At 36.2% G+C, this 24,146-nt stretch overlaps 1 protein-coding gene across 5 annotated transcripts in view; it reads right to left on the reverse strand.

Annotated features, from left to right (window-relative positions):
* The window catches only part of RUNX2 (RUNX family transcription factor 2), a 165,558-nt gene that overhangs the window by 86,878 nt on the left and 54,534 nt on the right, over positions 1–24,146 (reverse strand). For 2 of the 5 annotated variants that reach the window (XM_088133696.1, XM_088133714.1), the window contains exons 4-5: positions 17,570–17,743; positions 4,059–4,220 (exon numbers count right to left, since the gene is read on the reverse strand). In XM_088133696.1, coding sequence (XP_087989822.1) covers positions 4,059–4,220; positions 17,570–17,743 — 336 coding nt within the window. The remainder of the gene's footprint in view (positions 1–4,058; positions 4,221–17,569; positions 17,744–24,146) is intronic. The other 3 variants (XM_088133704.1, XM_088133721.1, XM_088133717.1) reach the window with 2 other exon arrangements.

A 24,146-nucleotide genomic window follows, 5' to 3' on the forward strand; every position in this document is an offset into this window, starting at 1 on the left:
AAGCCTTGGAGCACCTCACATTGGCATGCCCAAGAGTCCACCCTCTCCGCTCCTGCAAACACCGACTGCACTTGCTTGGGAAGAAGCGGAATCACTGCAAAAAAGTGCCTCCCACTTCCAACCCTTCCAGGTGGTCCAGGATCAAAGGCCAATGAAAGGCCTAGCAAGACAAGGATGGTTGCCTGCCGACCGCTCATAGCTCACTACAGCTCATTTGTGAAAGTGGCCAGTGTGGCATCCATCCCATATCCCAGCCTGAATTGTACTAAGGGTCAAGATAACCTAGATCTTCCAGGGCCCTCCACTTTCTTTATAGCCTTCCCCCAACAGGGAGCGTGGATATAAGACAATAGTTGCCCAATACGTACATGCTTTCAATTGAAGAGAAAGATGAGACTAAAGACAAAGTTACCTTAAGGCTATTAAAGCTAAGGAGCCACTACTCATACTAACAGATAATTTCAGCCTGCATGTACACCGTTTATGGGATTTTATACACTAATAGCTCCTAAGACCAGAGCTTACCAAACTCTAAAACTCAGAAAGTAGCCATTGCAGTTGTATGTTTACTATACCTTTCAAAGTTGAACAAGGCAAAATACAACATTGTTTTTTTAGAATTGTTACTTTTATAATAAGAGTTATAATAAGAGTTTAGTATGAGCAAGTACATCTTTAAGAGAAAGAGAGAGCATGCACAGATTTCTACATACAGAGGGTTAAATAAAAAGGACAAGCAAGAGTGTTGGATAAGACCAGCTGAACCCTTTGCAATCTAAAAGCAAATATCTAAAAATCATGTATTGTTCAATATTAAAATAATGCATAACTTGGACTAAATGGGATAGCAAATCAACACTTCTTTGACATATCCCCTCTAGGTTACATGAGCTAATGGAGTATGGCATTGAGACATGGATTGCCATTCCCACAAAATGATGTGCCTGATGTGAGCCCTTTATAACCTGACCATTATCTTTCCTAAGAGGGGGAAAAAAGTCTAATCTCCAGATTCAAAAGCACTTTACAGCTTCCTATTGTGCCAGTCAACATCCAAATATGGCACATGATGTAGAGCTTTACTCTAAATTTCTTAACCAAACAAGTTTACTAATTCACTTGTTAAGTTCAGCTTGCTGTCCACGAGTCTTCAACCTACTTATGTCTAGCAAAGCCATCAGGCTGATCAAGGCAATGCTAAGCAAGATACATTAGATCAAAGCCCTTGTTCTCTTTCCTAATAAATATTCATCAAATGTGCCTTCAAAACACAAAACATTTTCCTTCCCACCATTATAGTTTTGAAGTTTTTTCTGTTTTTCAAGAGTGACAGAGATGGAATGAAGAACAGAAATCAAGCAACTAACATAAATAACTTCTGCTGGAGCAAAGATGGACAGGTAGTGGGGTTCAATTCAGAATCTAGAACTGATTGTAAGGGAACAAACGGAGTGTGACATGCAGAGTATAAATGGGAAAGAACTGCCAGAGCTCAAAGAGAGTACTTTCATACATTGGCAGTTCCCGGATAGGAGAACCCAAGTATTTGTGACATCTATTGCCCTTTCAAACTTTCTGTTTACTGTCTGAAACACTAATATAACCCTAATGAATCTAGACAGCTATAGACTGTTACAGATGAGGACATATGCCAAGAACATCAGCATGATAAATGTGTGATGGTAAATGGTGGGAGGACTTCTTTAAATTCCTTAACCATAAATGTGGCTCGGTTTCTTATTTTAATTGACACTAATAAAGAAAAGCCAGATGCTGACATTAATATGTTTAACTCTATTTAACCAATAATCACTGTAAACACTGATGAAAATAGGGTTGTGCAATATATCAGAATTCAAGATTCCTGCTGCTTTTTTAAGCATCATGTTAAAGGCTGTTGCAAGCATGAGGCCTTTTTATTTTGTTTTAATACCAACTTCTGATTTAAATAAAGTAGTAAGGAGATTGATGTGGAACACTGTATGGCTATATATTAGAAAAGGGTCCTTTAACTGTCTGAATAAGAAAATACCTGAATGGCTTCCTATATTTTTTCATTGAAGCTTAAAGTTAGCAAGTCTCTTCCAGGTCTTCCTAATGTCCCCAACACTAATCTGCTACTTAAATCTTGTCTCCATGCTTTCTTTTTTGTTGGTCCTTCAGTCTGAATCATCCTTCCTGATACAATATTTGGCTTTCTGGGTTTTTCCAATTCTGATAATGGAATTCTTTAACTTTCTTCTTTCCAACTTTGCTATTCTTTAGTCAAGGTAGGGTATTCCATCCAAATACCTCCCCCTTGCTTCTTCAGAATTTTATAAATAATAATTGAAAATCATTGTTGTCATAAGCTCAACTGAATAAGACGCTGTATGTTTGGTCATTATAAAATAAGTATGTGCAATGTGTGTATTATTTCAGATTTCAAGATCATATAGTCTCGGTTTAAAAACATCAATAATGATCCATTTTTGGCTGTGCTCTTTGATGAAGCATAGCTTTTGTTCAGTCATCTCAAAGCCATAATTCTTTAACTAAAAGGTATGTTTCTCTTTCTTTGAAAAAAGTGGGAAAAGCACCATGACAAATTTAGCAAGGTAATCTACCTTTTCTTAAAAGCTGTGGACAAAGAAAGTGTTTTGTTTTCTTCCTCTATTTGGATGAGATGATTTCCAAGTTCTTTGCTCTTCCCCTGGGAGATACTCATGCCTGAATGAATACTGACAAGCAAGGGCTACAGGTTCCAACCTACCATTTCCCACAGGTATTTGCCAGTGGCAAAACTGCAAAAATCACTGACTTGATACCTCAGAGATATGGAGGGTAGTAGGAGACTTGAAGTAAGTGAAGATGGCCTAGAATTAAAATCAGCTGTAAGGGCTCCATTTCAATTTAAAAAGAAAAAGAAAAGAAAAAGCTGGCTGGCATTTCCAGAAGTCATGCATTCAAATCTACCCAATATGCATTTGAATATAAACATCTGAAGACAGACTGAACAGCTGAGAATAAAGATGTTGATACTTGCTGCTCTTTCTTTTGAAATATAACAAATTCCCACCCCTAAGATAAAAGAAAGAAACCAAACAAATCAAATCCTGTATGACTCCTGGATATAGTTCAGCCTGTCAATGATACCGAGGGAAAAGTGTGTGTGTGTGTGTGTGTGTGTGTACAGTATATATGTTTATATGTTTATATATATATATATATAAAAGGAGGAGGAAAAAAATCCAAGATAGACATTCACCTGGCTGAGAGTCAAACAGGTGCACAGAATGACAAAAACGATGTCTTGCCAACTTGACAGAGAGATAAGGAAAACTGATCACATAGAATTCTTTACAGGTTAATCATAAATCATACTTCAGGCAACTAGGTCACTAATAACAAAATACAGAGGATGACAATGGTGGGCTGGGTTGCAATATAGCAAAAAGATTATTTCCCAAGAGACTATAAAATTTTTTAACAAGTTATCATTTGTTTAATCTTACTACTGCTGGTGCTCAGCATTTATTTCTATGAAGATTTTCTTTCCTTTTTCATTGCTACTATCCTCAATCTGTTCCAAGATGGCATTCTACTCTGAAGTTACCTAGCTTCTGAGAGGGATCTTGGCTACACAATAAAGTCATTTTCTCTGTCTATTAACTTTAGAAGAATAAGTAAACAAGGTATTACAGCTATGGAGACTTTGACAGTAGTAAGTGGGCAAATTTATGAGAGTGAAACAAGACATTAGGTGAGAAGAAGAAGAAGAAAAGGAAGAGAAGGAGGAGGAGATGTTTATAAAAATAAGGTAATGTAATGCATTCCTGCTTTTAAAAATAGTATGGAACAGAACATAATGAAGCAATGAGATACTGTGACTTCAAGGAATTTTCAGCATTCAAAGCACCATAAAGTGAGGAGGTTAGCTCACAGAGGAACCCCAATTCATTTTGGTAACATGCACATAAAAATAAGTCTCACACTTACTAAGTACATACAAACTAAGCTGCCTTAGTTTTCCTAGCTTCCCCCTGAGATAACTAGTTTAATTCAAACACAGTCTTTACCTGAGAGCCGTCTGGGCACATCGGTGATGGCAGGAAGCCCTGTGCCTCGTGTGGAGGACAAGGGAGTTGTGGAATGAATGGATGGTGAAGTCATCTGGCTCAAATATGATGGGTAAGACTGGTCATAGGACCATGGAGGGGATGACTGTGCTTGTCTGGGGTCTAAAAACAAAACAAAAGAGAAAATAATTTAAAATGAAAGACAGACAGGAACAGTTGGTGGAGTCAGAAAGCCTAAGTATGATACATATAAGATGGGAAAGTATGAGAAGTAAGAACTTCAAACATTTGGCTCTTTTTCTTTCTTTCTTACACTGTTCAGAACTGACAGTGTTAGACTGACTCCTGAAAGGTGAAACTAACAGCATTCATGTAAAATGAAGCCCAGTTTGATTTCAGTGAGGTTTGCAGAGGACTGCAGCTCTAAGATATATCCAATGAAAGACTGATCAAATGCTTTTCAATAGGAAGATTAATTTCCAGATTAGAATCTGATGAAGGGATAAAAGAAGTTTAATAGCTAATGTTAAATATATCTTCAGTGATGAAGAATGTCTAGAGAATTGATGAAAATACAAATAGGTCCAAAAGTTAGGAAATCTGATGTTAAAAGTCTTCAAGGACATGGGAAATAGAAGAAGCACAACAGAAATAAATCTAAAATGAGAGAAGGGACTTTAGAGTCCTGGCTGATTTCATTCCAGAACTATGTGTAAAGCTCTCGACTCTTCAGACTATTCCAAGGTTTATCTGAAAGAACTGATTACTTGTGAAACACATAATAGAATCTGAGATATTGGAGATAACAGAAGCCAAACTAGGCTTCCTCCTTTTCTAAAAGGAACATACACAACCCTGCCAGGAAACATCAAAATAATGCCCTGAAGAAGATTCTGGGCAACCTAACACTATTCTATAGCAGTGACTGCATTCATAATAGACACTTAGTGCAAAATTTTCAATTTGCCTTATGACAAAAACTTTATTTTGTTACGGGGCAAAATAATATATTAATAAAGAAGAAAAAGTTCCTAAAGAAGTTCTTTTTATGTAACTTTTAAAACTAGAACTAGCAATAGTCTAATGTAATTTATGTTGCTCCTAATCCAACCAAGTGTGTGCTCTCTCTCTGTGTGTACTAACTTACATTTCTTTGAAGATTCTGTGACATGCCCTCCTACTGCTGGAGAATTTCCATTGAAAATGTGATTATATGAAGAGTTGCTGTGAACACTTAAGTGAAACTCCTGCTATGCTAGACATTTATATATAGCTTTGTAAGAACAAGGCTTCTTCTCTATCACCCCAGCATGCAAACCACAGAATAAGGGATTTAAGCTACAGAAAAGCAGATCTGATTAAAAAAACTTCCTAATTGTAAGAGCAATGTGACAGTGGAACCAAATACCTAGAGAGAGGTGATGGGGTCTCTTTCACTGGATGGGTTCAGAGCAGAATTTGACCGCTGTCAGGTTTTTTTGGGCTCTTCCAACTCTCTGATTCAAATATTCTAGCCATTGTTGCTTTGTCATTATTCCTCTCCTTATTAAATCCCCTGCTGCTAACTTTACAGTCTGTTAGTAATGATGTCCGCTTTTCTATTTCCTTCTATGTGTATGTGGTTTGGACAGAATGGGAATTGAAACTCATTTCAAAACAGAAATACTGGCTTTAGGAAAAGGAAATGAAAAGTGTACCCATTTATCAGATTTGAATGCATTTCCAAAATAAAAAAAAAAGTATTCCTGTACAAAAAATATAGGAAGTTAATTTATCCAATGGAAGCATTTGGTCCATCTAGACCAGTGGTTCTTAAACTGAGGGTAACTTGGGCATATCCTGGGGTAATGGAACAATTTGTAATGGTTTGTGAGTTGAGGATCCAGTTGGGGATGGCCGCTGCCAAGACGCTTGTGTAAAACAAGAGTCTGGGTTTTTTTGTGGGGGTAATCACATTATCTGAGACGGGGAAAAGGGATAATTGGATCAAAGAGTTTAAGAAGCCCTGATCTAGACCACAACCATGTACACAACCCAAAGCTTGGAATGTTTTAGACAGAAGCCTTTTCTGGACTTACCAAAAGATGCTAGAAACTATGTTTGGAAACATTTATCCAAGCGCTATGTTTGTCATGTCAAAGTGATACAGGGAGAAAAGCCCTGTGAATTCTTTTAGTATTTGCTTGGGATAAGTCACATCAGGAGGTCAGTACAATTACCTGCCAATTCATATTAAAACAATGATATATTGTTCCTTGGTTTCTGACAATTACTTCGCATCTCAACCCCACTTCACAGAACATTTTGATCTGAATCAAGTAATTCCCAACTTTCATTTCCTGACTACAGTATCCAGAGAAACAGGTTGGAAAAGAAGTTCCCTATTAATAGTGTCAAGTAATGTAGGACTGAAAACAAGAATTTATCCTTAAAGTTTATTCATCCATGCAAGAGAAATTGCTTTCTGATCCCTCTGGGAGGATATTTGAGCAGCAAACCATTATCTTTCCTGGCACATTTCTATTTATATAATAACTGTATTTTAATGTAATTTTTACCACTGTTTAGCAAATAGAGATCCATGTATATTAATTAGTTGGCTGAATAAACTTTTTCTACTATTCAAGAAATGTATATAGTCATAAGAAAAACTTCTCTCTCTCTCTCTCTCTCTCTCTCACACACACACACACACACACAACTTGTAGATTCAGCCTTTTTCCTTCCACTATTCAGACATGATTTGTTTGAAGAAATGTCTGGAAATCTGATGCTCCGTTGAAATATTATATATAAAAATGGGGAAAGTACTTTCATTATAATTTGGGAATGATTATTCGTCACTCTGCAATTTACATTATTAGAAATAACCTTTTTAGAAAACATTGTTTAGGAACCTGAAAGCACAATTCTGAAATCAAAGGGAGTGCTTCTTAAATGCAATAATCTTAGTGGTTTATGCAATTTTAGGGCTGGATGTACTAACTGTACTTCAGGGCTAACTAGCTGCTAATTAAAGATATTGAAATTTGTCAATACTGTAATTCATTATTTAGAGAATTATAAAATATTTGAGATTGAATTTGGCCAGGAAAAGTTTTGCTTAACAAAAGCAAGCTGAGTATTAGCAATAGGCTGGAGCAGACCTCTAAAGGAGGTACAGTCTGGTTGTTTTTGCTTTTTGTTTTACATTCAAATTCCAAACCAGAGTAGGCAGCATACTAATGCTGGTAACAAATAAATAACATAGACAGACAAGAACTTAAAATCCAGAACTTTTCCAAATCAAGATGCCAGTAAAGCTTGCCAAGCTCAGACCCAGCTAAAAACTTCTGCATCGAGCCGCAGGGGCTCCAAAACTTATCTCCAACTTTAGAGATGATGCTTGATGATGTCTGAAACCTCACTGTATATACAGAACTTATTACATGCACCTTTCGAAGAAAGGCCACATTGTAAGCTTATGGTATCTGCATTTAACTGTCTGCATTAAAGTAGAGCTCTGGCCTAGCAAAGAAGAGGATAAAGTACAAAAACCAATTATGAAAAAAGATGACAGAGGTTTTAAGTATATATTTAAACATTTAAAAGATCTTAGAAAGACAACTATACAAGCTAGAACAGGTAAGACAACAAACAAATGCTTTAAGTGACCAAGGTGCATATTTAGACTGAATTATAGAAATAATTCTGTAAGAGTGATTCAGAAGAAGGAAGAGGGGCGGTGGTAGCAATAGTGGTCAAGGAAAAAGCAAAAGCATTTGCTTTGGAAATCTTGGTATTTCAATGAGAAACATCTCCTGACCTGGCCTGAAATAAGAAAGAAGGAATAGTTTCAGGTCAAACTAAAGATTTCATGATTCCTAGCTCAGTTTCTTAATGTAAAACCCTTACTCCAAGTCCCACAGATACGATTTTTAGCTATTTCTTACACTAAACTATTCTTCCAAGCCTATTAAAAAAATTGGAAGCAAAATGGTAACCCCACCCCCATCACTATTTTGTGAAATGTATCCAATTATTTTAAACACTTGTCAATAGCAAAGAAAGCTGTTTTTTAGTCTATTATGCACAATGAAATATGGTGGTGAGTTATGCTTTCTGGAGTATTATGCCAAGGTAAAAATGCAAATACACCTCCTTTTGATTGCATGCAAAGATTCTAGATTGAGAATAACCCTTTAGAATTAAGACAAATAATTTCCATATTACATTTAAATACAAAGTGACAAATCTATGTCATTCACGTCTCTCTCTATGTTAATTAACAGATAAAGCAGCACTCTGTAAGCAAGAGTCCTATTATATAATATATTTTGCAGATTGCAGTTGTTAGAGGCAAAGAATGTACAGAAAATCCCAAAGCCATTTAATGAGAAAGACCCTGGTTTTGCTTTGAGACATGCTTAGCTCGGTGGTAGATGTGGAAGGAGGAAGAAACAGAAGCAGAATGAAACATAACAACAGACCACCCATCCATCCACCTGCTTATGATATGCCTTCACTCTAAAAGATGGGCAAAAGGGAAGAAATAAGTTGAGAGAATGACTAATTACTAAGTGGCAAAAAGATCATTTTGTGAAACTATTTCAGAATGATTACAAATACTAGTTTTCCTGCAGGAGTAAGATGAAAAGTGACTCCTCTGCCCCAAGTCATTCAGAATAAGACCTGGGAATGCAGAGATTGAAAGGGATCAATAATATAGTCAGAAAGGGTGAAACCAACCATTTTCTGCTAAGTAGGCCAAAGGTCCCCAGATTTTTTAAATCAGAGAAAGCAAACACTAGGTTGTTTAGAGCACATTATGGGACTCTCACAAATCGGCTACTCTGTAGGTATGCCCAGTCACTAAGAACAAAAACAAAACCTTGCCAGAAAGACCAGTGGTAAGGCCATGATCTATGACAGCTAGATGTGAATGTTCCTTGACGACAGTTAACATTTGCTGCAGAAATATATCTGAGAACTATCATCTATGACCATGTTATGTCATTTCGAGGAGCATTAGCCGCATTTCTTAAAAAATACTAGGGCAGGTCTCAGTTATTAGCGTCAGTAAAGTTTTAAAAGCAGAAAAATGTAGATGGAGGGAGGGAGTGAGGGAGGGATGGATAGATGGCAGGCAGGCAGGCAGGCAGCCATTAAATTAACTTGTAAAAGCCTTCCTACCAATCAAAAGTCAAACAATTTCCTAAAAGTACATAAAATCTTCCCTCCCATAGGTAAAAAATAAAGCTTCACTGATAGTGAGGAGGTACAGATAGGCCCCAATAAACAAAGGAACAAATAAATAATATCAAGATATATTTGAAAATATATTCAATTAGAAGCAGATATAAAGCACATTATATTGCAAACTGCAGCAAAGAAAAAATGCCACCAGTGAACAAAGTGGAGAGATTAAAACAAGGAGGTTTCCCATATTTCCTATGGATAGTTAATATGACTAAATCATAATTTACAAAGATTATTTCTTTATAAAATCTTACTGGTAGACCACTAACCTTAAAAATAAAAGAAATAACAGCAGCTATTTTATTGACCCCAAATATTTGTTACTAGCATCACAATGGAAAGTAGTCAACAACCTGAAATGTACTTCCATTATAAAGTAGCACTCTAAAGTTTGGTTCCATTCTCCAGAGACCTCACATTTGAAAACTGTGCTCCTGTCTATTACTCTTCCTTCTCCAGCCATTCTCACATCTAAAAATCTATAAGAAGGTTCTCTACTTTGCAGCAGGACAGGACAGTTACTGACAACAATTTGAAAGACAAAATGTTAAACCCATGAAAAGTTGAGCTTTGGGAAGGAAGTTAAAAATGGGAGGATTGGCCATAAAATCAGGCACAACTGGGGGAAGGAGCTTATTTAGTCTGTAAAACCAAGATCTGGATTGGACAGCAGAGGGAGCATCATAGCTAACCATACGAAAAGCGCCTCTTTGAACAGGAACCTATCAAGGTGTCAGTGTGAAGTATTTATTCCTGGGTCAGCAAAATAGAGCAGTGGTTTTGCTAGAGTACTAAAGATCACACCGGTATCTAATAATCTACAATTAATAGTCAAAAAGGCTGAAGATGAAATGATGGTATGTTCCATGAAGGAGACTGAGACTGAGAAATTCTCGTAAAATATGCTTTGTCACCGAAGACCAGAGAGCCATGGTGGCTGGAGATGTCTGCTTTAGTCAAACTAGTGTCTTCTTGACTTAGAATAACTTAGCCACATTTAATGCATGCCTTGGCAATTTAAATTTGACTACAGTATGACAATGTGGGTCTACCTTGCAAAATACTTCAGAGGTTTCAGCTAGTGCAGAATATTGCCACCTGTGAAAAGCTGAAAAATGTATTACTCCTATTTTCCATTATTTGCAGTGGCTGTCCATTTGTTTCTCAGCTTATTTCAAAATACTACTACTGATTTATAGGGACCTACATAACTTCAGACCAAGTATCTGTTGGAAGATCTATCTCGTTATGTGTCAGACTAGCCTTTGAGATTTTTAGAAGAGGGACAACCTACTGTTCTCCTTATGGACAATACTCAGAGACTGATAACTAGGAGAGCTAATTCTTACATAGTCAGTGAAAAGAAAATGATAGCAAATCTGATTGTTACAAAAGCAAAGGGCAAATAGAAATACACTGACCCACTCAAAAGAGAGGGCCAAGTAGTCCATTATGTAAGGCAAGAAGAAAAACTAAACAAAAGAGGGATTAAACATTTTTCATGTATACATATGTGTTCTTAAATCACAGCAGTTGCTGAAATTCTTTGATTCTGGCTTTCTATTTTCTTCAATAAATATTCCTGATTTGTATGTAGTTCCTGGATTTCTTGTCAGCTTTCCTAAGTAGTTGATTCCTGCCTGTTGATTGAAGCTTGACAGTAAGAGAGAGCCTTATTATTTATTTATTTGATTAATATCCTGCCTTTCATTTAGGAGCTCAAGGCAGGATGCTTAGTCTCCAGCTATAGTACGCTCATTATGGAGCTCACTACTTCTGGAGATGGATTTAGTATCTTCAATAATTACATTTTGTTGATTGTTTAAGTCATATCTATTTATCTACACTTGTGAATGTTTTTAAGTTTTCACTTGTTGAACATTTCTGTCAAGTTCCATCTTATTGCTGGTTGGATGTGATGAATGTCTGAGATTTCAAGAGAACTGTTTTTCTATTGTGTGTTTTCACTTTCATCCATCAACCATTCAGTAATTTATTATGAAGAGTGGCACATACATGTAGTAGCAGTTACATTTAACAGTGCCTGTTAAATTGCTGCTACTACTACTACACTAGTAGACATAATTATTCTTCTAGGAAGCAGGAAGGGATCTGGGAAGCTTTGGGTACATTCAGGGGCTTTTAAGTGACAATGAAGAGCCAGTTTGGTGTAGTGGTTAAGACATCAGGCTAGAAACCAGAGGCCATGAGTTCTAGTCTTACCTAGGCACAAAGCCAGCTGGATGACCTTGGGTCAGTAACTTTCTCTCAGCCCTGGGAAGCAGGCAATTGCAAACCACTTCTGAAAAACCTTGCCAATAAAACTGCAGGGACTTGTCCAGGCAGTCTCCGAGAATCAGACACGATTGAATGGATTAAAAAAAAAAAAAAGTGACAATAAGCACACAGCTGAACATTGCAGCAGCTAAGAGCTCTTTATTCAGATACAGGCAGAGGTATCCGCAGCTGTTATTTACTGATTATTTTCATGTTTGCCTTGGCTTGAAGATCTTGGAATGTTTCTCATCTTTAAGCTATCACTTCATACATTTTGGCTGATTCAGAAATGAGTATGTCATAGACTTGATGTCCTTGTTTTTATGATTTCTGTAATCTGTGGTCATTAATTAAGCAGCATGAAGACTCTGTATATATTCCAAAGAATAATTATGTTTACTAGTGTAGTAGTAGTAGCAAGTATACATTTATTACTGGCCACCTGCTGGTCTTAGTAAATTCATATTACAAATTCATAATGACACCCAATCCTATCTACTTGATTCACAATTATGTTTGAGCACATACTATTTCTCTCAGATATTCTTCCAAAATGTAAAATGATTATATGCACAAGTAAGATAAATTTTCTAATCTGCATATCTTCCATGTGGTTATCAACAACTTAAGTGTTCAGTATAAATATGCTATTAGGAAATAGGAGATACCCCAGAAATACAATAAAATGTATGCATATGTTGAAGTACATTTGCATGACACTATTTTTGAAAACAGCCTAATGTGATCATTTATGAGTACAAGTTAAAAATGGACTTCTAAGACTGTGAAACAGTTTGAAGTGATCACAAGCATACATTCCACATCAAGGAGCCTGACAGAGAAAGCAAAACCGACAGCAGACTTTGCTAAAAGCAAACATAAAGATCAACTCCAAAACACAAAATCCAAACTTGTTCTAATCTAAACTTAAAAAGTTAATGCAAGCATGTTATGACCACAATGGCAATAAAACATGAAAGTTATTTTAACTCTTGGTTATAATTTCTACAACTTCTTCACTTCTTCTTTTCATCATTTCCACTGACCAAAATCTTAAGCTATTAAACTTTTAATTTTGTCCTATCTCAACAATTTACAATTATATTTTTAAAAAATATCAGATTAAAAAAAAATCTAAAATATCACAAGATCTATCTGTCTAAATATAATATTATAGAAACTTTACATGTATAAAAGTCATGGGGAGGGGATGTAGCAAACACACATATTTTCAGCTGACAAGACTTTTATATGTGCTCTAAATTTCATTTGGATCTATGCTTTCTTTAGAAAAATATCTGCTTATTGAGTGTTTTATATCTGAATGACAATTGATTATGTGTTTAATTAAGTCTGGTAATCTATGTACATGCTGCATGCTTTGTATTTCCTTGTTGTGTCTTGGATTTAAATCAGCAGTTATCATAAAATGAATAAATTGCATGTGCAAGAAAGAGACAGACAGCACACACTAGAGTATATGGAAGAAGGTACAAAGCCACAAAGGAGAGAATATAAAATATATATACAGTATTCTCAGAGAATATAATATATAAATCCTGAAAAGAAAAGGAAATGTAATACTTGGATCAACATCTACTTCTTTGATACTCAGATGCAGTTTGACTTGGGATTAAATAGTACCTATGCTTATGATTAATGACCAATTTTCTAACATGCCATCAATGTATCTCATAACAAGATCAATCTGTGACTCACTAGCCATGATTGGTTGACTACTAGGATCTTTAAAAAGCCTCTTGGTTTTGCTTCCTGTCTGAGAATGCAAAAATTTGGGATTTGTCAGACACTTTTCAAGCCACAATAATTCTCTGCTGGGCCGCATTCAAGTTTTGCAGGTCTGTCAAATATAAATATGCAGGTATATGTGTAATAACATGCATCATAATTTTAGCAATAATCTACATAGAATTAAGCCTCTTTGTTTTCAGTGGGCCTTATTCCAAAGTTTAAGATACCTTATAAATATCTAGCTTTCATTCACACCGTAAGATGTCAATTTTCAAGGTTAATTGTGGAACTTTAATGTCAGTAAACTATATGGAAGCAGAAAGTGCTAAAAAGATGTATTTCGATAATTTAGATTTATTGGCTTAGAAAAGTCCAGAAGTTTTCAAAACTGTATACTTTCAGATAAATGTTTTAGGCCATTTGCATAAACCTCTTCAAAATCCAGGTGATTCTGGGATATGTTCTGGGAATGCAATCTTCGATTACTGTTATTTCCTTCATTCTACTAAGCTGTGCTGTAAAGCTTTGTAGAGGAAGATCAGTAGCAGTGGGTCGAGTTGTCATTTAGGAAAGGTTGCCTAATTACACATACTCCCATTGAGGAGCTTCCCAGGGAACTCCAGACCCTCAGAAAATGGTTTGTAAACCATTGTTTTACTATATCCTTTCTATTCATATCATGCACGAGCACTGTACTACTTTTACAAATTGCACAGAATCATCCCTGCACTCCTAAGAAAGAGTGGGGGGGTTTTCCTGCTCTGGTAAACTAAATAGTTGAGAATCTATTATAAAGATCAGAAAGGTCTGATTTTGGTACAATTTGCCAGTTCCATTACAGAGAGGTACAAAACTGTCTTTGGGGAGGGGGATGTTTTAACCCCACTGCAGGCAATTTTATTGAAAGTAATACTTCTATTGTACTATAAAGTGAAGTATTTCTTATCTCTCCTACATGCAAATCGTGTTCAATGTCTGGTGCAAAATCTGCTCATGTTCCTCGTTTCTGATTGCCTCTTCCACTGAACTTTCAGCACTGAACGTTTTAGAATTGAAAATGACAAAAAACACAAATAAGACTCTATCTAGACACAAACTTTGGAGCATAGCGGAAATCATCACTATCCCAGAAAGGCAATGAGTGTTTCAACATAGAATAAGTATTGTTCACAATACAAATTGCTCTGTTTTGCCAAGTAGCATGACCTCTGTCATCTAATTTGGATGGGATTTTTCTACTGCTAGCTATTCAGCTAGCCTGAATTAATAAAGAATTCCTAAGGTTACTTTTTTTTTAATACCATTCAATTAAACACCTACATTTCACAAGATTTTAATGTACTGTTGTTGATCTAGAATAATATAAAACATGATATGCTGCTCATTACAGCCTAGCAGGAGATTTTCTGCCAAAAAAAAAAAAAAGTATGGGAACAAGGGCAGTATATGACATTGCAAAAGTTGCAAGATGCTAACTCTGTGGTGATACAAAACAATCACCACCTGAAGTCAAGAAAGAACTTTGTACTCACTGCTAATATAGTGTTCAATAAATAGATATGTATCCCTACTAAGAATAAACTGGATGTATTCATAGCTAAGCATGTGCAGGAATTTAGACTGGGATAATTAAAGTTACACTTTTGGGCACATTGAATAATTCATAAAACCTTTTACAAAATCCCTCACCAAAACGTTTCGAGATGTGTGCTGTCATGGGTTAGGAATAAGAAACCAAGTATAGGAATTAATGAATAGTTTTCACCTTGAAGAAATACATAAAGTGGGGTTCACCACTGATCAACACTGGGAGGATATCTTTTTTGTAAAAAAAAAAAAAAAAAGATCTGGATCTGTAGCATAGTCAAGATTGTCAATGATAAGCTACAAATTAAAAATGGCTTAAGGTAAGCAAGTGGAAAGTAATGTATGTGAACTCTGAAAACATTAGTAGGATAGAAGCTGGTAATTACTTGCCAGGAAAGAGATCTTAAGATTTACAGTGAAAAGCTCCATGATATGTGACCCCAGTTTGTGGTTGTGCTAAAAAAGGTACATTTCATGCCTGGAGTCCTTAGAATGGGAATTGCTGGAAAATGTGCAGAATGTGCAGAAAAGGACGGCCAAAACAGCTAAGGATCTAGAGTAGCTTCCCTGGAAAACTGGGGCTTTTCGGTTTTCCAAGGAAGATAAGGGAAGATATGATAGAATATAGAACCATGGTATTGAAAATAGGGATAAAGAGAATTTTTTCTTCCTATCTCACTGTTATTACTCAGAGTCATCCTCTGTGATTAGATGAAAGGAGATAAAAGGAAGTATTTCTCTCCTCAAGACCAAGCTGTACTGTGGACTGGATGCCATGAGATGTGGCAAGGAACACCAATTTAGAGAGTTTTACAGTGGGACTGGTGAATACAATGGAGGACTGGTCTCTCAATGAACACCAGTTCTGATGACTGTAAACTACCTTTCAGAGCATACTATTTAAATACCAGTTGCTAGGAAACAAAAGTGGAAGAGGACAACTGTCTTCCTGTACATGCTTGTGGGCTTCCTGAATGCGTCTGGTTAGCCGCTGTCTGACACACAATGGTGGAACAGAAGAGTTATTGGCTTCATCCAGTAGAGCTCTTACATTCTTAAATACAGATGAAATGCACAGAACAGGTAAAGCTCTAAGGCACATGTAGTAAGTAGAATAGAAGCAACTTCTTAATACCACAACTCTGGCAGCTGGTTAAACTGAAACTTACTCCAGATGATAATGGAGTGCTTTTAGTCCAGAGACACACAGATTCTAGAACATGACTTCAACCTGTTTTAAATGGGGAGCTGCTCTCCTGGAAGAATCAGGTTCTTGATTTAAAGATGCCCCAATGATGTTGGGTACACACTTATGGATCACGCTGTATACTTGCAAGGGCTGCACCACTTTCCATTTTGAATTCTAATCAGAATTCAAACCATTAGCAACCTGAAGGGTTAGAATTCTTTGAAGATCAAAATCTGATGGGGAAGCACTTTTCCTTCTTTCAACAGTGGTTAATGAATGTATGAGAAAAAAACTTTCCAGGTGACCTTACCTTCACTGTGGAACACATTATCCTGAGAAGATAAGTTTACATCTCCTTTTTAATGACTGCATTTGCCTTTTTAATTAAATTTTAATGTATTTTATTATTGGGTTGTTTGCTATCCAGGAGAATGTATAGACACAGGAAATGCAGCATACAAATCTCTCTCTATCTCCATACACACACAAAAACACAGACACACATTTTAAAAAATCAGATGTCCAGGTTATGGCAGCCCTAGTTACAACTATTCTGCTCACTACAGAAGGCCATGATGTAGAGTTGTAGGAGAATAATGTTGAGAAAACCAGGAATGCAGATTCCACTCCTAGCACTATAAATGAGTGCCCTACAAATAAGTAATATATGAATAGGGCTACAGTGAAAGTTGATTGCCTGAGGTCCAGACAGTCTTCAGACTTCTTCAAAGAAAATATGATTCCAGAACTTCAATTGACTAGATCTGCAAACAGATGCAAGTTACACAAAAGGTAATCTTTGGGTAGTTCTAAAACCCATTCTTCATATGTAAGCTGTGCAGTGCAGACAATCTGATGAGGCTTTATTCAATAGGCTGGTTATAATTAAATGGAAGACAATGAAAACTGTTGTTTATCTGTGTGTGGATTTTAAATAACTACTTATTAAGTTTGATTTCCTTTTCTTAATGAACCATCAGATTTTTAAGAATTTCTTTACTTCTCTGTGCATAATATTTTAGTAAGCGAAATCCATCAAGGCTTGCAAACTTTGAAATATATATAACTTTCAGTACTGGCTGATTCATAGTTGTGGTTCATAGTTGGATGTTGGAATAATACATGTATTAAAGTAATATTTGAGGGCAATCTTACTGTTATGCAAGCTATCCTAAATAAATATATCCCACTGGAATAGTCAAGTATATTTTATCAATACATGAAAGTGATCCCAAGGATGAATATTTTTTTCAAGTTTTATTGTCAGGCTTTTAAATTTTGATTTCAAATCAGAAAGAATAATCTAAAAGGTCCCAGTAATCAATACTACAAAAATAAGAACTATCCCCAGCTAATTTACATTTGCTTATGATTTTATTTGGCAACATCTTTCTCCAGTTTGAAGCAACAGAAGACCTACAATCAGTGATTACCATGGTCCGTACAAGCCCATGGTTCTGTCTCTTACCTGTAATCTGACTCTGTCCTTGTGGATTAAAAGGGCTTGGTGCAGAGTTCAGAGGGGGCCGTGGGCTCTGAGTCGGGACCCCTACTCTCATACTGGAATGAGGAATGCGCCCTAAATCACTGAGACGCTCAGAGAACAAACTAGGTTTAGAGTCATCAAGCTTCTGTCTGTGCCCTGGAAACAGCAAATCATAAAATAAAAGGGTGGTTAGCATGACAAGGTACTATTAAAGTGCTTTATTTATTATTGTGAGACCAAAGAAAATTTAGATTCAATCTGCAGCTGGTGCAGGGAGCAAAGTATGAACTACTTCACCCATTACAGCATTGGTACAAGGAAGGCACTTGTATTGCTATCCAGGCATATGATAAATCACTGCAGTCTTTATAGCAATTTATAGCAGAGCAATATTATTACAACTGATCATCTAAAAGCAGGAATTTTGTAATATGTAAAGCTTTCCTTGAATCTGCCACCTTGGATGCAATGATTATGAATTGATTGTGGAGAATATGTAGGAAGCACCAGCCAAGAATGAGGCATGAGAAAAATTGGGTGAATTATTCCACAGTGAGGTAGACTGACAGAGGAAGATAGAAAATTCCCAATTTGGTTGAAGCAAATAAAAAATAATTTCATAGTAATTACTCATTCAGACCTTTTGAAGGAGGAGGACCGTGTATTGTTGAGGGAAAGAATTTTAAAATCTGTCATTTACTATAGGCATCTCTGTGTGGGTGCTGTGTGTGTCAAAATATCAAGATGGCAGCTGCAACTGCATGATTACAGCCCCGCCCCCTTTTTTACATGCATGTGACATTGCACAGGCATAAGAAAGGGATAAGACTTTGATTGCATAGTCATAGCTGCCATCTTGACTTTTTTTTAACCTCATCTGTGGATTGCCCCGAATATAGCTGTTGGTCTCCACATTTCCTCTCAGCCTCATTTCAAACTTTGGTTTTCTGCGGTTGATTCTGTAGAACCTCTCATATTTTCTATTTCTATATTCATGTGAATAGTGTAGTCACTATCCATGACTTTTCAAAAATAAATTCATGGGAGACTTCTTCCAGATTATTGTGGGTAAGACTCCAGTCTTCTCTCTTTTATCAATTAATACATGGTGAGATGCATTTAATATTCCCCTCTCAGAGCCTCATTGGCCTCACCACCTGTATTGATGGTTTCCACGCATATGAAATACTGAACTAAGCAAATGCCTTTTTCCCAGGCTATTTTCTATTCTCTCCTAGATGGGCTAAGGTCACATTTTAGGTTTTATTTTTGTTTTTGGAATAGTTGGGGAACACTGTAGTAATATATCAAATTGAAAAAGGGTCAAATCAGATGTCCAACAACAGGTTATAATTTATCCTCAGTTGGGGCAAGAATGCTTCTCTTAAGGATTCCTGCCAATCAAGAACCAGTACTGTCACCTTCTTACCAAACCCTGAGTTCTCCCTCTTCCCCTCTGCACTTTTTTTTTCTTTCTGACAGAAATCCAACCATTTGTAAATATTCATCATATTCAATTCCAACTGGGTTTTGGGGTGGGGTTGAGGAAGTTTGCCCCTTCCGTTTTTTTTAATTGTTTTTCAGCAGATATCAGGTTGTCCTTCCTCCTCCTTCATAAAAAGTCTTATTTTGTTGTATTTCTATTGGCACTCACTACTTGAGATCACTTTTAGAGGTAGCAAAAGACTGTCACTGAATCAAAGTTCTCAGTGGCTTCTTGACTCTCCCCACATGTACCTGAACTGAAGAATGGTCTTAAATATAGCTTTCAACTACATTCCCTGAATCATCAGTTAAGCAATGCTGCAAATACAGGTAGTCCTTGCTTACCAACTGCTTGTTCAGCAACTGTTCAAAGTTATGATGGCACTGAAAAAGGAGACTGGTCAGTTCTTGAACTTGTGGCCACCACAGCATCCCACAGTCATGTGACCGTGATTTGGGTGCTTGGCAACCAGTGCACATTCATGATGGCTGCAGTGTCCCACAATCATGTGTTCACCATTTGTGACATTCACAGCCAGCTTCCAACAAGCAAAATCAATGAGGAAGCCAGCAGGAAATTCCAAGTTGTGGTCACATGATATCATGCTTAATGACTGTGGGTGTTTTACTTCATGGCTGCAGCCAGAATTGACATTGTAAGTTGGATGTGGTCACATGATGTTTCACTTTACAACTGTGTCACTTAGCAATGGAGTTGCCAGTCCCAATTGCAGTCAGTAAGTGAGAACTACCTGTACAACAATACTAGTAAGACTTACTAACAAGATTGCTAGTGCTACTGTATGAAAAATTAGTAATTTTTCAATACTTTTAAAAAATGTATTACTAATAGGAAAACTACTATAAATCAATTCACGGATATAATCAAGCATGAGTAACACTACCTATAACTTTCTACAACTGCATACCCTTCCCTTAAGTGCTACCTTGTCAAGAAACTAGGTAACTATGTAGCAAGCATCAAGGATGGAGAATGCCTGGTCCAGTATAACATCTCACCTGGATGCTAACCCCAGAACTGCAATACAGGAATCCCAAAGGCAGGTACATCGGAGATAAAAAAATATAAAGGCATCAGAACACCGATCAGTCTATCACAGCTGTTTTTCCTAAGCATCCTAAATTGAGATTCCTATTTGTATATATGTAAAATTAATTATTTTTAGTCCAGTGCGCATCAGTTTCTACTTAATTTCATATGTCGTTTTTGCCCTTCATCTACATTGTTTCTTCATCAGCAAAGCTCTTCTATCTCTAAAATTCTGTCTTTAATAAGGTTTCCTTCAAAATATTCAGCACAGACATCCAACTAACTGAACTTTAATCCCTCAGCAATACCTAGCACCATTTTTATTGAAAAAATCCAATGTTTACTATTTTTCAGTTATCTGATAATTAAGCTGTTTTATCTAACTTTCTATTTAAGTTCCATCAGCCACTTCACATTTTATATTTTCAAAAACTCAGTGAAGATCTGTTGTTTGAAAAATTGTTGAGTAGGCCTAGAATTTGTTCTCTGGAATTAACTGTTTCCCTTGATTTTGTAAATAAATATTGTTCAATTGCAGGTGTCTATCCTATGCAAAAAACCTGATTTAGCTTCCCAGCAATCTTCCTGTCCTGTTGCACCATATGATTTTGAGGGCTAAAGACAGCCCAGATTAGGACATATTCCAGTGGGTATCTTTTGGGGTAGGGGAGCTTGGGAAGAAGGGAGGTGGAAAGAGAAGATCTTAGTCTCAGACCACAAACAGCTTCTTCACAGATACCATCATTTGGGAATACAGTTCAGAGCTCATTTCTTGATCACTTATAAAGGATAGGGGGACATAAATAAGTAAGACCATTTTGAAGCCATAACCCTTTTGCTCTAGGAGCACAATATATGGCAAATGTACTGATTTGTGCAATTTGCACAAGTGTTACCTTCTTTCTTTGGGCCACTATCTGTGTCATGTAATGTGGATACTAGATCCATAATAAATATATTGAAGCCGGCAATTAGCTATATCCTCTGAATTGCATCTGACTGAATATTAAAACTATTGTTTACAGTTTATTGCTTTGTGAGATGATATAGTTTCAAAGTATCAGTTGCTTATACTATCTGTATTAAGAGATAGTATTGAATGAAATGGTTTAGGAAATGTTTTCGTGCAGAAAAATTAAGGTAAGTAATTAATACAGCTTGGCGTTAGAAGAGACCTTTCAAATAATTCTGGTGATTTAAAAAATTAATTTGGGTATCTCATTTTCCTAATAATTTAACTTATTTTCCCCTCAAATGCATATATAATAATTTATAATGATAGTCTAAAAAGTAAGTATAGCAAATGGTGAAACAGTATGATTTCTTAGTGGACTTTTAATAAAATAATAGCAGTTTGATTAATGATCTAAAACATCATTTAATTATGTTACATATCTTATCTGTGTAAAATAATTATTGCTCTTTCTCTATACTGACTTTTATTTGCAGTAATAATCTCTTCAATTTAAAGATGCAATTAAATAAAATGCTAATTCATATTAAATGCATTAATGTTATAATCAATACTATAATGTTACATTCTATTGTCTCTCTCCCTTGTACAACATAACGAATCCGCAGTAAAGCAGTGATGAAAATGTAGAGTTGCACATTTTTCTCAGGCAGACAGACAGACTGATAGATATTTAAAAAAAAAAAAAAGACTTTTTAAAAGATGTCCTATAGAGGTGGCAGGCAAGGAGGAAAAAATAATTAAAATAGGGATGAAAATGACACCAACAAAGCTGGAGGGGAGCTTTGTTTTTTGGCGTGGGATAATGTCTTCCTTTGTAATACACATGCTAAACACATGGTTCAAATCTAATTTGGCAACAGTTAAAGGAACAGACCAAAAGATGCAATGGCAGAGTAAGCCTGCCGAGCTACTATTATATAAATGTTAAAAAGCTGCACAGTATGATGAAGACAAACCTTAAGATATATTAAAGAAACACTGGAGGTGATAGAGTCATAATGGGGTAAGCAAATAAGATATACATCATAAGGTACAAATGTTTTGTCTGAACAGATTATAGACTTCTCAAATTTTCACCATCAGCAGTCAGAGTAGCCTTTGAATTTCTAGAAAAATAGGAATTTATCATAGATAATATGGATTCTTTCAGGTGACTATGGAATGGTTCACCCATGTTCATTGGGATATACATGAGTAGAAATATTCCCAAGATCCTATTTCTTCAATATATAGGGATTCAAACTTTTCTACATAATATCTTGCAAAAATCCCAGATGTTTTAACAGTCTACTATAGCATAACCTTTACTCCATTCGTCACACATGGTGACTTTTTCTTTGCAGATGTCTCTTCTAGTCTTTCCTTCCAAAATTAAATGTGCCCAGCCCTACAGAATGTAACTCAAGATTCTGAGGTGCTGGCTGTTTTAGATTTTGCCAGGGTGAACAACTTCAAGATGGAAGCCTAAGTCATCACACAAGCTGTTTGCCCAACTACTGTCTTCTTATTGCTCTCTGTGGTTCTCAAATGAGGAATAATACAAGTAGTAGGAAGGAAATCAGGGAAAAACACAAAAGTAAGGAAAGGGAATGCAAGAACATTGGATTAATGCACTATTTATACAGAACAATAAATAAATGTTCCAACTGATAGTGTTCTTGTTTGCCAGAAGAACTACTAGATTGGGACCCTTCAATCCTTTTGGCTGATCATTTCTGCCTCTGACCTGTACTTCCATTGCCTCCTCCAGCATATGCAAAGTTTTGCAATCAGTACTCCTCACCTAACTCCACTGTAATCAAGCAAAAGGGGAAAAAAGCCTTCAGAATAAGTTTCCTTCCTTCCTTCCTTCCTTCCTTCCTTCCTTCCTTCCTTCCTTCCTTCCTTCCTTCCTTCCTTCCTTCCTTCCTTCCTTCCTTCCTTCCTCTTTATACCCACTTTCTTGCTTAGAGACTAAACTAAAACAGGGAGCTTTAAATAAACTTTATCCAAGTCACATAGCCCATCGGGGAATGGGGGGAAGCCAAGCCTGATTCTGTTTTCTGACCAAAAAAGGTCCATACAAAATTGCATAGATTGAAAATCATTTGCATGCAACTGATGAAAAAGGAACTGCAATCTTATGCACGTGCCCCATTAAATTTGGTGGGACATTTTAGAGTAAGCATAAATAGAAATATATTATAAGTTAGTAAGTCAAGCCACACATTTATAAACACATATTCAGAATAAACCATAAAGAACCTTCTTATTTCTGAGTAAGACCCAAGATCAAGCTGCTTATTATAACTAACTATTGAAGGATTGTGCCCGCTGTCTAAAGTTAGTCTGTAAGAATTAAACCTAGGTTCTTTGCAATAGTGGTTCTCTTGCAAGCGAGGGAAGTTATTTCTGATGCATCACTGCAGGGCAATTTATCTTTCTTTTTAAATTTCAGGCAATATGTTATATTGATAGGATTCAGCTCCAAAACAATCATCTAGCTTTATTCTGAAGGGGAAAATAAGAGCGTCATAAATCATCTGCAATCATCAAAAGATAAATTAGGGCTTCTCCAATAGGATTCCAGAAAGAAGTCAGAAAAAAAAGAACTCACTACTAAAAAAAAAAACACACCACCCTATATTAATATAAATGTTTATTTGTGAAAATAAGTGCTGCTCTCTTGGTTGGCTTTCATATTCAACCCTCTAGCTGAACTGTACAATTCAAGGTTGTTTTTATTTTAAAGGCAACAAAACGTAGCCAAACCATTTTTATCCCAGAAAACGGAAATCTTGGAGTCCTTCCAGTCTGTTGGATAGATATAATTATGAGAAGAAATATATAATCTACCCAAGAGACATAATTACATAATTAAGCCCTAGGCTCTACACAAGAAAAGTTCTTATAATTCTCCAAACAAGGTGCTATACAGTCTTCATAACTGTTACTCACTTACTGAAATGAGAGGAAAGCTGCTTATTTTTTTAAAAATAGCTTTAGGTGCTTTTTTGAATAAAAAATGGGATCATTCTAGTAGCAGAGGTAAGAGGCTTTTGCTTTTG

This window comes from Python bivittatus, unplaced genomic scaffold (genome assembly GCF_059951505.1).
Source record: "Python bivittatus isolate LINGU-HERP-01145 unplaced genomic scaffold, Pbiv_v1 ctg000020_np1212, whole genome shotgun sequence".
NCBI classification, from domain to species: domain Eukaryota; kingdom Metazoa; phylum Chordata; class Lepidosauria; order Squamata; family Pythonidae; genus Python; species Python bivittatus.